The sequence below is a fragment of the Carettochelys insculpta genome, chromosome 1 (genome assembly GCF_033958435.1).
Source record: "Carettochelys insculpta isolate YL-2023 chromosome 1, ASM3395843v1, whole genome shotgun sequence".
In the NCBI taxonomy this organism is placed as follows: Eukaryota; Metazoa; Chordata; order Testudines; family Carettochelyidae; genus Carettochelys; species Carettochelys insculpta.
The window spans coordinates 262,875,358-262,887,693 of NC_134137.1; the positions used below are offsets into that span (position 1 = coordinate 262,875,358).

The following is a 12,336-nucleotide window of genomic DNA, read 5'->3' on the forward strand; positions in this document are numbered from 1 at the left end:
CCCCCACCCCAGAACTTACCTTTCTGCTGCTTTCCCAGCTGCAGAATGTGCGTTCCGCTGAGGAAAAAGACAGACCTTGGCTTACACGAAATTCGGTCACCCAAAGGTGCGTGGAACAGAACCCTTGCATAACTCAAGGGTCTACTGTATTTTAATAGCCTTAAGTTTGAACATTAACTTTTGTAACTTAAATAATTTTGGTAAAGAAAGATACAGAGCTAGAGTGGAACTAGAGTGCATTTATGTCTCAAAAGCCTTGAGGTATGTGTTGGCCAGCCAAAGCCCACATTATGAACCCCTGCCCCATGTCAAAACCCCCTCTGGTCCCCTAATACCTTCCCAAAGTCCACACCCTCATCCTGAGCCCCTTTTCTGAGGCCAGAATCCCCTTCTTCAGCATAACTCCCTACCAGACTTCCTCTGTATCCACAACATTGAGCCCCCTCCTGCTGTCCAAACCCCTAGGTCCTTGCCCAGACCTCCTTCCTGCACTCCAAACTCCTTGGACTCAGCCCAATGCCAGAGCCTTCACCTCTATCTAGAGCCCTCACCCCCTGCATCTCATCCCGGAGCTCCTTCCCACACCTTTAGATCCTCATTTCTGGCCCCATCCCAAGTTTTGTTGCCTCCCACAGGGTTGTAGCCATAAGCCTGCTATGGGAGTTGGGGAAAGCCACAGGGTTGTGTGTTGACTACAACTGATTTTTTTCCTGTCGGTCATTGGGCCCTGATAGGGGCCCTACGCCTGCTCTATATCAGTTTACATATGTGAAACTTAAAATAGTGAATGATGTGATGAAATTGAAAGGTTGCTTGTGGCAAGTAAGCCATGTAATAAAAAAATCCCATGTAGAGTTTGCACACTATCAGTTTGATACTGTATCATTCCTACTTTGTCCTAAGTTGTTGCAGTGTTTCACTTCAGAGGTGGTTGCATTTCAGTGGTGTATAGGACAAGATATGTATAGTTTACATAGTGGTCTGTCAGTAACATGTGGAAAGGAAATACCCTGCATAATTGTAGATTAGCTAAAAATAAGAAGTGGGATAAATAGGAGTCTTAGAACAGAATGCAGTACACTGAACTGTCTCTGCTACCAACTATATACCTCTTTGAGCTGACATATTTGGCTGGCTTGCTTGCTCTGGGTGGGATCTATGGAATGACTGTTATTGAAAGAATGTAAGAAGAGATTTTTACTCAGCAAACTATAGCCTCATTGTGAAGAAAACTTCTTATCTCACAGTGAAGAAGGGGTAGCGTGTTAAAGAGAAAGAAAACAGAGTGTAATGAAATAATACAGATTTACCTAAAACATTTTTTATGTCTGCATATATAGTGAATATATGATTCTTGGGGCTTGTCTACACTTGCCCCCAACTTTGAAGGGGGCAAGTTAATCAGGGTGATGGGAGATTACTAATGAAGTGCTGCGGTGAATATGCAGCAGTTCATTAGGCTAATTTGCCCCTGCAGCAGCTTCGAAGCATTGAACTTCGAAGTGCCAGCACGTCTGTAGCCACAAGCACTCCAAAGCGCCTACGCTACTTTGAATTGCCTTTACTCCCCAAATTTTTTAAGAGTAAAGGCACTTCGAAGTGTCTGCGGCTACATGCATGGTGGCACTTTGAAGTTTGATGCTTCTAAGTTCCCATAGGGATGGAAATTAGCCTAATAAAGTGCTGTATATTCACTGCAGCACTTCATTAGTAATCTCCCATCCCCTGATTACCATGCCCCCTTCGAAGTTGGGGGCAAGTGTTAGACTCAGCCTTGGACTGTCACTTCTCACAAAAATTATGTTTACTTGGAACTGTGAAACTGGTTAACACAATAGGGAAACTTATGAACCACAGAGAAAACTTTCTTAGCATCTCAACAAAAGCTATGGAACTTATTACCACAAGCGATAAGAATGTCCACATTTAGCTCACCACTTTCAGATCTCTGTGCAAAATGAATTTCTGTGTCCTTCCCCCAACAATTAATTAAAAAAGAAACTACAAACCGATCATTCTAATATATAGGATAAAGAAGAATAATTTTATTTTACAAAAAGCCCATGAGGTGTTGAGGTGCTACAGTAGTAAGTAGGTAGGTACTATAAAAGAACTTGAGCTACTAGAATTTCCTGCTAGCTCAGATAGGATTTAAAACAAAAACAAAAAAAAAAAACCACAACAACCTATAGACTCATGGTCATTTTTGGAGCACAGTGCAAACCACATTTTTGTGCATCTCTTTCCTTGGTGATGGGAGTGGGTGGGAGGGGAAAGTGCTTTGAACCATAACAGGGCACATTTGAAGAGAATTACCTGTAAATAATAAATTTTCAACGACTGATGGATGGCAGATATCAGGCTCAGAAATACAATATATAAGCATAAGCATATTTGTTAGATTCACATGGTTGATGTCACTGCTCGTAAAAGCTGCTTTCTGAACCCAGCTCAAGGGAGCTTGGCAACATACCTATTTCAACACTGTGCCACACATTAGAGACCCTTGTGAACTGCAGTAATAGTTGTCAGTGTCTAATTCTCAAAATGAGAATCTTTCAGATGACTAAGATAATTTGAAAAAAAAAATCCTATGGAGGCCTGCTAATTGTGTTGGAAGTGGACACCTTTTTGTCCCACCTGGCTAAGACTTTCTCTATACCAGACATGGAAGTCAGATGCAGATACGTGACTTTAGCTACACCAATTGACACTGACATTTCTACACTTGGCTAATTTGTCTGCCTTAACAGGGGAAGGTCAATGGGAGCATTTTACCCTTTAACCTTCCTTATTCCTTGCCTGTCATGAGGAGCACAGGAGTCGACTTTGATCCCTGAGAGCTTGATTTTGAGTGGGTTGATCTTCTGTGATACTATAGAGTAAGCCTAAAATAGTGTCAAAATTACATTTGGATACAAACCAGACTAATATTAAAATAAACGTACTGATAGCATAGGCTGAAATTTGGATCACTTCAGTTAACTGTCAGTGAATTCAATAATATAACCTTTTTGAATGGGACTTTGATTTACCTTTCAGTCTGCCCAAGCTCTGACTCCCTCTAGCCTGCTGCTTACAAACAGGGGCTAGTGGAGAAACACAAGTGGTTGGCAACCTCAGCTGTAACGATCATGAGATGGTAGATTTCAGGATTCTGACAAAAGGAAGAAAGGTGAATAGTAAAATACAGACCGTTGATTTCAGAAGAGCAGACTTTGACTCCCTGAGAGAACTGATGGGCAGGATGCCAGGGGAAGCTAATATGAAGGGGAAAGGAGTTCAGGAGAACTGGCGCTATTTTAAAGAAGTCTTATTGAAGGCACAAGAACAAACCATTAATAGGTGTGTTGTGAACAAGACACAAGAAGTCATTCTTCCACTCGACTCTGCTCTGTTTAGGCCTCAGCTGGAGTATTGTGTCCAGTTCTGGGCACCGCAGTTCAAGAAAGATGTGGAGAAGTTAGAGAGGGTCCAGAAAAGAGCGACAAGAATGATTAAAGGTCTAGAGAATGTGACCTATGAAGAAAGGCTGAAAGAATTGGGCTTGTTTAGTTTGGAAAAGAGAAGATTGAGGGGAGACATGATAGCGGTTTTCAGGTATCTAAAAGGGTGTCATAAGGAGGAGGGAGAAAACTTGTTCTTCTTGGCCTCTGAGGCTAGAATAAGAGGCAATGGACTTAAACTGCAGCAAGGGAGCTTTAGGTTGGACATTAGGAAAAAGTTACTAACTGTCAGGATGGTCAAACAGTGGAATAAATTGCCAAGGGAGGTTGTGGAATCTCCATCGCTGGCGATATTTAAAAACAGGTTAGATAGATGTCTATCAGGGATGGTTTAACTTTAGACAGTACTTGGTCCTGCCATTGGGGCAGGGGGCTGGACTCGATGGCCTCTCGAGGTCCCTTCCGGTCATAGTATTCTATGATTCTATGAAACCATCCCAATGCACAGTAAGAAAAGCAAATATGGTAGGCAACCAGCTTGGCTTACCAGGGAAATCCTTGGTGAGCTTAAACTCAAAAAGGATGCATATAAGAAGTGGAAATTTGGATAGATGAGTAAGGAGGAGTAGAAATATATGGCTAGAGAACGCCGGGGAATAATCAGGAAAGCAAAAGCACAACTGGAACTGCATCTAGCGAGGAATGTGAAGGGCAACAAGAAGGGCTTCTACAGGTGTGTTAACAAGAAGAGCTTTATCAGCAAGGATGTGGAGCCATTACTGCATGAGGGAGGTAACCTGACAACAGATGATATGGGAAAGACTGAAGTACTCAATGCTTTGTTTCCTTCAGTCTTCATGGACAAGGTCAGCTCCCACACTACATCAGTAGGCAATGCAGCATGGAAAGGAGGTGGGCAGCCCTCAGTGGGGAAAGAACAAGTTAAGAGCTATTTAGAAAACCTAGATGCACACAAATCCCTTGGTTTAGATGTAATGCATCTAAGGGTTACTGAGGGATTTGTCAGATGTCATTGCAGAGCCTTTGGCTATTATCTTTGAAAACACCTGGAGATCACGTGAGGTCCTAGATGACTGAGAAAATGCAAATATTGTGCCCATCTTTAAAAAAAGAAAGGAGGACAATCCAAGAAACTATAGACTTGTCAGCCTTACCTTAGTCCCTGAAAAAATTGTGGAGGGAATCCTGAAGGAATCCACTTCGAAGTGCTTGAAAGAGGGGAAAGTGATCAGGAGTAGTCAACATGGATACGCCAAGGGCAAGTCATGTCTGACCAATCTGATTAGCTTTTATGATGAGGTAACTAGCTCTGTTTACATGAGGAAGTCAATGGATGTGATATACCTTGACTTTAGCAAAGATTTTGGTACAGTTTCCCACAACATTCTTGCCTATAATTTAAGGAAGTATGGATGGGATGCATGGACTGTAAGATGGATGGAAAGCTGGCTAGATGGTCAGGCCCAATGGGTACCGATCAACAGCTCAATGTCTGGTTGGCAGTTGGTTTCAAATGGGGTGCCCCCTGTCGGGGATTTTTATCTCTAGGACATAATCGCCCCCATGTGCCAGGGGAAACAAGCCTCTGGCTGAGGTAAAATCAATACAGGGACATGGACAAACTAAAAGCTTATAGGCCACCATTTTGTGGCTCCACCCATGGCCATTTTGAAGCACTTAGCTTCCCAGGTAACTTGAATCCATAAAGCTGGGATCCAAACTACGCCCTCTGATTGGTCGAAGGGAACGGGCTTCTGCCAGCTTCTAGAAACTTCGACCAAGAGAGAGGACCTAGTTGAAAACCATGCACAGAATCATGAATATTAAAATTAACTAATGAATCATGCATGAGAACACCAAACAAAAGGCGGTGCAGCACAGCACTCAGTGTCAGTCTGGGGGTCTGTCTGCCTGAGAAGATCAAAGAAGCCTTTGCAAAGACCTCCTGCCTTTGTGAAGAGCTCCAGCTTGTTCAAAGAGCTTTTGAATCACTACCAGTACTACCCAGCAGGGTTCGCCCGCTGTGGTAATAGTGTACTAGTTTTTGCCTCAGCAGCTCTGCGGTGGATCGGGCAAGTGGCGAACTGTGACCTCGTCCCTAGGACGAGGTACTGTGTGCTTGCCTGGTGAAACCCAGGGTCTGTCACCTAAGGGCGGCAAGCGGGCTCCGAGGTGGATCAGCTGGGTGGCAAACTGGCCTCACCCTTAGGGTGAGGTACTGCGTACCCAGCTGTTGAAGCCCAGAGCCTGCCATCAGCGGCGGTACCCTCGCTTCTGCCACACCACCGCACTCAAGCCGCACACCAATCGTTCTACTGGACTGGACAGCCAACCAGATTCGACCTACAACCTGGACTAGACACCTCATTTGTCAGACACGTAAAACCAATGAGGCCTATGTCTCAGCCAGGCCTCATATAAGAACTTATACATTTATCTAGAGACGCTGGTAGGCACCAGGACCCCTTACAGGGGAGTGAGGGAACGTAGTCTTCACTGTGTCTTCCCTCAATGGGGGGAGGGCAGTGCCTGGGGGCCTGACCCCATACGGCTGGGCCTATCTAGCCTACGGTATATTACAAGCCACACTTGGTTGAAAGCGTTTTATATTAGTAGTTATATAGACTGTTTAGTAATAGATTGTCACTTGTATAAACTGTTTAATGATAAGATTGTTTAAGATAAGTAACTAATAAGTACTTCCCTTCTACTGGTCCCTTGTATATTTCTCCCGAGTGAGCAAAAGCCCCGGGAAAAGGCTGTGGTTAGGAGGCCAACTGTGGATAAAGAGACCCGGCGGCCTCCACCACTGGCCACTTGGGCCGGGGGTAGCGTCCCGGCCCAGACTCCCCTCCCTTTCTCCCACCTCCTCTCTAATGACCATACTTTCCTTTGAGGACACTGCTGGATTCCAAGATGGATTGCGTGTTTATAGTAGTAAGTTAAATATAGTTAAGATTAGAGTTAATGAACTGGTTTATGTGTTTATGTTATTGTTGCTGTTGTGTTTTTGCATGTTATTTGTGTTAATAGATTTCTTGTTAAATATATTCTAAACCAGTGTTGTCATCTTCTCTCTCTGATTGGGTGCCTGCCTGCTACGGGGGGTGGACCTTAGGTGGAGTTCCATTGCTGCTTATAGTGGCTGCGTTGCTTCTCCTGCCGGTGGGTGGTGGGACTCCCCTTTCTTCGAGGACCCTGGGTTCTGGCCCTGGCTCGCCCGCACTTGAATTGGCCACTAAGTCGCGGGGGGGGAACCACCGGGCGCTGTCACCCCCAGGATCAGTTCTAGGGCCAGTATTGTTCAACATCTTTGCTAATGACCTGGATGAGGGGATGGATTGCACCCTCGGCAAATTTGCTGATGACACTAAGCTAGAGGGACAGGTAGATACAATGGAGGGTAGGGATAAGGTCCAGAGTGAGCTAGATAAATTGGACCATTGAACCAAATGTAATCTGATGAAGTTCAACAAGGACAAGTGCAGAGTGCTGCACTTGGAACAGAAGAACTCCCAAGCATTGTTACAGGCTGGGTGCCAACTGGCTAAGTAGCAGTTCAGCAAAGGACCTGAGAATTATGGTGAATGAGAGGCTGGATGAGTCAACAGTATACCCTTGTAGCCATGAAGGCTAACACTATTTTGGGGTGCATTAGGAGGAGCATTTCCAGCAGATCTAGAGAAGTTATTACTCCCCTTATTCGGCACTGGAGAGGCCTCGTCTGGAGTGTTGCATCCACTTCTGGCCCCCAACCCCAGTACAGAAAGGATGTAGGTATATTGGAGTGGGTCCAGTGCAGGACATGAAAATTATTAATGGGGCTGGAGCACATGACCTGTGAGGGGAAGCTGAGAGATCTGGGCTCATTTAGTTTGCAGAAGAGAAGAGTGAGGGGTGATTTGACAACAGCCTTCAGCCTCCTGAAGGGGGGCTGTAAAGATGGAGAGAGGCTGTTCTCAGTAGTGACGGATGGCAGAACAAGGAGCAATCGTCTGAAGTTACAGAGAGAGAGGTGTAGATTGGATGTTAGGAAAAACTATTTAAGAGGTTGGCAAAGTACTGGAGTGCATTACCCAGAGAGGTGGTGGAATCTCCATCCCTAAAAGTTTTTAAGTCCTGGGCTTGACAGAGTCCTGGCTGGGATGATTTAGTTAAGGTTGATCCTGCTTTGGGCAGTGGGCTGGACTCAATGATCTAGTGAGGTCCCTTCCAGCCCTACGATGCTATGATTCTATAAAAACCGACTCACCTTGTTTTTATGGTGTATTTTTTCTTGCAGTTCACATGGTCTACGTTGGTATACATCATATAGGCTACATCTACACTAGCCCCAAACTTCGAAATGGCCACGCAAATGGCCATTTCGAAGTTTACTAATGAAGCGCTGAATTGCATATTCAGCGCTTCATTAGCATGCAGGCGGCCGCGGCACTTCGAAATTGACGCAGCCTGCCGCCACGCGGCTCGTCCTGACGGGACTCCTTTTCGAAAGGACCCCGCCTACTTCGAATTCCCCTTATTCCCATGAGCAGTTGGGAATAAGGGGACTTCGAAGTAGGCGGGGTCCTTTTGAAAAGGAGCCCCGTCAGGATGAGCCGCGCGGCAGCGGGGCGCGTCAATTTCGAAGTGCCGCAGCCGGCCGCATGATAATGAAGCTCTGAATATGCATTTCAGCGCTTCATTAGTAAACTTCGAAATGGCCATTTGCGTGGCCATTTCGAAGTTTGGGGCTAGTGTAGACACGGCCATAGAAGGACAAATGAAACAATACTGGTTTCAATTTTTAAAAAATCATTTTATTAGAAGTTATCTTTACTTATTCTTTGGGGAAACTCTGGACAAACTAGCAAGAAGTTTTAGTTTTTCACACATGCTACACTTGCCCAAACAATGAATACTTACTTTCCTAGGACTTTGCAATTACATTATATCCTTTTTGTTCATGTAGGCCTGTGGTGTCCAACATGCTAGCCACGTGAGGCTATTTGGCAGGTTGAGTGTGGCTACTTGGCTTGAACAATAAATATACTTTCATAATCATGTGGCTAGTTCTCTGTAGCCACATATCAGAACTGGTTGGACATCACAGGCTTAACCTAAGCAGGAAATAAGTATCAGTGTTTAAACTTCTATTCCCTCAGCTGCTGAGCACCATAATTTTTTACATTTTCTCTTACTGTTGCAACAAGCAGTTAATTCTTATATGTAACGAATGCTGTTAACATCACAATAGTCTGATTTCATGATTAGGATCTTTTGTGTATACAGTACAGTAAACTCTTTCTTATCTGGCAGCCCCAGGACAGTGCGTTTGCTGGATATTCAAATATTCTTGATAATAGAGAAGTATACCTAGCAATGCATAACACTAAAGAAAAACAAGATTAGCTATTAAGAAACAAACAAAAATGTGTGCAGAGTACTTTAATTATCAACAACAGTAGTATTGTACACTGTTGACTTATACTATGTTTTCTGTATTTATTTGTATTTACTTTCACAATACTGTACTTATGGACAGTGTAAGTAAAATTTACTTATGGTTAAAATGCCAGTTGTTTGAGAGTTCCATATGATAGAATGCCCGTTAAGACAGTTTACTGTATATATATTTGCCACTTCCAGCCAAAGAGATCTCAAAATGACTTTTATAAAACAATTAGACGTGGAAAAAAATCACTTAATCTATTACAGAAATATGTTTAGCTCTGAGCTGAAACTTGGCATTTTTAAAACTATGTCAGCATTAACAAGAAGTCCTGTGGCACCTTAGCCTAAGAGATTTTTTGGAGCATAAGCTGTCCTGGGCAAAAAAAACACTTTGTCGGATGTATCTGATGGAGTGGGTCTTTGTCCACGAAAGCTTATGCTCCAAAAAATCTCTGTCTATAAGGTGCCACAGGACTTGTCATTTTGGCAGGTACAGACTAACATGGTATATGTCTGATATAAGTCAAAAGTATCTATCAGTTTTGGGTGTGAAGTGAATAATAACTGAATTCAACAAAACTGCAAGTGGTGTTTAAGATAGACCCAGTATAATTGCCCAATTTTGGTATTTGCTCAAGGAGCTACCTCTGTTTCCCCTACTCCAAATATAGTCTGCCTTAAATTTCATTCTTCGGTTTTAGCTCCATGTTGTGAACTCCCTCAGCACCTGAAGAATGAACTACCATGTGGCAGAAATAGCACAAAGAATGAACCAGGACCCTAATGGCTCTCCTGCATCATGAGTTTTTTAAAAAAACTTCAGATAGTATGTCAATACAAATGACAGACCTAACAGGGAGCTTCATAGTCATCCATGGTAAAAAGAAACAATCTGGGAGCCTTGTCTGCTGTGAGCAGGAGGTTGCTATAGTCCTGCAGGGGAGCACTGCAGCTGGGCCAAAGGAGCCCCATCTGGAGGCCTCACGGGGACAGGGAGCGGCTGAGGAAGCCACTGGGCCGGAGTGGCCCCCTCGTTGTGGACAGTGACTGCTCCGGCTGGGCTTGAGACCTCCAGCCACGGCGTGCTGGGATTGAGGCTGTTCTGGCCCAGCTGGAGAATCCGTGGCTACAGCGCACCTGGGGCTGCTGTGGATGGGGACAGCTCCGACTCATCTGTCACGCCTCTGCAGCATGCCCAGAGTCAGTGTGGACAGGGGCTGCTCCAGCCAGGTCGTAGCACCCCTATCCACAACATTTCTAGGCTGGGTCACTGTGGACAAGGGCTGTCCAGCAACGCTGAAACGTCCTCCACCCATAGCACTGCTGCAGGCAGGAATGCACCAGACAGGCCAGAACAGTCCTGGTCCCCAGCACACCGTGGGTAGGGAGCTGCAGCCTCCCAGCTGCCTTGGTCCTGTTTAATCTGTTAACCGGTTAAATCTACCATCCCTATTTTGAACTGCAATTGCTCATTAGAATTGAAAGTATGCACTGGATATTATACCAATGTTTTGCTGTATGATTTGATTTTCTGCTGCCTGCTTGCAGTGGGGTGGACTACATACTATGTCTCTTCTAGCGTGCAGTCCTAAAAGTGGTTAGTGAAACGGTTGTATCTGTTGCTTTCTCTTCAAGTGTTTTTGGAATTTTGTTTTTGCCAGTGATGATAATTTGGTGATTTGCATTTGTTTTTTTTCATTTGTCTTTAGGGATGTCTGAAAGTCAGGGGACAAACAGTGGAAGGCATACCAACAAGATTGAGTCCAACAGTAGCAGCCCTGCTGTGTGCTTTGGGCAGGTCAGACTCTCTTCGTCTAGAACAAAGCTGAAAGTCTTCCTCTTGCACTCCAGGAAGTCTCACAAAGCATTTAATTGTTTTTAATGCTGGGCACAAGTTTTATGTTAAAATCATACTTGCCATTCTAGCCATATTAATCTTCATCCTCAGTACATTTGCCCCTGCTGGTGTCTCAAACCTTAGTAGTTTTTATCTATGTTACTCAGAGAAAGGGTCTTGAATTATTTTTTAACGGACAGGAAGAATGTTTTCCTTTCTGTGATATATTGGACTCTGTCGCAGGGTAGGTACACCCGTTTAGGAGGTAACAGGTTGTGTGGAGAGCAAAGCAGAGATTTTAGCAGTCCACATGTCCTGCCCACCCCTTACCCCCAATAGAGCCTCAGCTGCTCTGGCCCCCAGGGTAGCCTGACCCCATGGCCAGAGTCCACAAAGCTGTCATTGTCTAGGCTGCTCAATCTCATGGCACAATTTCATCTGGTGGCCCTGTAGCTCAGACCAGTATGGCCTAATGGCTAAGGTCAGGCCCTTTGCTCTGCCAGAGCAGCCATGCTAGGGGGTCCTAGGCCCACCCAGCTCCACTAGATCCCAACCCAGGAATAGGAACCAGTGCTTCCACGCTCAGTCTTGGTCACCCAGTACCTTAGTCCTGATTTCTGGGTTGCTTCCTACTTTTTATTTCAAGTTTGATAGTCTTGTGGTCTACAGTCTACTTAGGCAGTAAGGGTTGGCTAGGAGTGCACTGGAGCTTCAGTCCAACTGCCTTCTGGATGTGTTGGAGTGGCTATAATATTTAGTTAATTGGTCGTGGAAAGGTGACTGTGGCTTTCTGGAGCCCAAACAGCATCATGACAAAGAGGTATAAGCAAATGGTGCAGGGAAGACAGTCTTCTCACAATAAGCCAGTGTCAGGTTATCTGTCATTAGCCCCTTAGGTGTAACAGTGAGATGAACTAAACACTACTTAACTGCTCGAACAGCTTGTCTACCCAAGGCATTGCATAAGTGTTGAACCAGAAGATAGCATTAATTTTCCTGGAATCGATACAAATTCCGATGGTCCCATCATTCTGTGGGACCAGGATTATCAGATTCTATCACTTGCTCTGAGGTTCCTCTACCAACCTTAGGGACAGCTTAGTTTCCAGTTCTTTTTGTATGGTTCCCCACATCCACTTAAGTGGTTGTTTTGTACCTTCTGACCAGAATGGTGATGGTATGACAACTCATCAGCCTCTTCTGCTCCAGGCAAGTCATTCAGTTAGTTACTTTCTGCTGGGATTTGTTGTGATTGCTGCTGACCTGGGTTGGTGTTATGGGCTTGTCCTTGGCCTTGTCTGGGCCCTGCTTGGCTGGATGAGATCTCAGTTTCTGGGGCTCCCTGGTCTATTGGCTTGCTGGTCTGACTCTTAGGAGTCATGTAGTCTACCATTAAGTAGACTGTTTTAGCATGGGTGCCATTGCACTCAGTCCTTTCCCTGATGGGTAAAATCTGGGTAAATGACTCCAGTACCACTAGCTCTCTACCACTTGGACTCTGGCCCACTTCTCTGACCCCAGCCATCACCAACAGTAGTTCTATAGTCCCTGAGCAGTTCCATTTGTAGCAGAGTTGTTGGCAGTACATCTCGGGACTGA

At 44.8% G+C, this 12,336-nt stretch overlaps 1 protein-coding gene across 3 annotated transcripts in view; it reads left to right on the forward strand.

Annotated features, from left to right (window-relative positions):
* Positions 1–12,336, forward strand: part of RAD52 (RAD52 homolog, DNA repair protein) — a 31,917-nt gene that overhangs the window by 2,451 nt on the left and 17,130 nt on the right. For all 3 annotated transcript variants that reach the window (XM_074983776.1, XM_074983775.1, XM_074983777.1), the window contains exon 2: positions 10,610–10,698. In XM_074983776.1, the coding sequence (XP_074839877.1) occupies positions 10,612–10,698 (87 nt within the window). In that variant the 5' untranslated portion in view covers positions 10,610–10,611. The remainder of the gene's footprint in view (positions 1–10,609; positions 10,699–12,336) is intronic.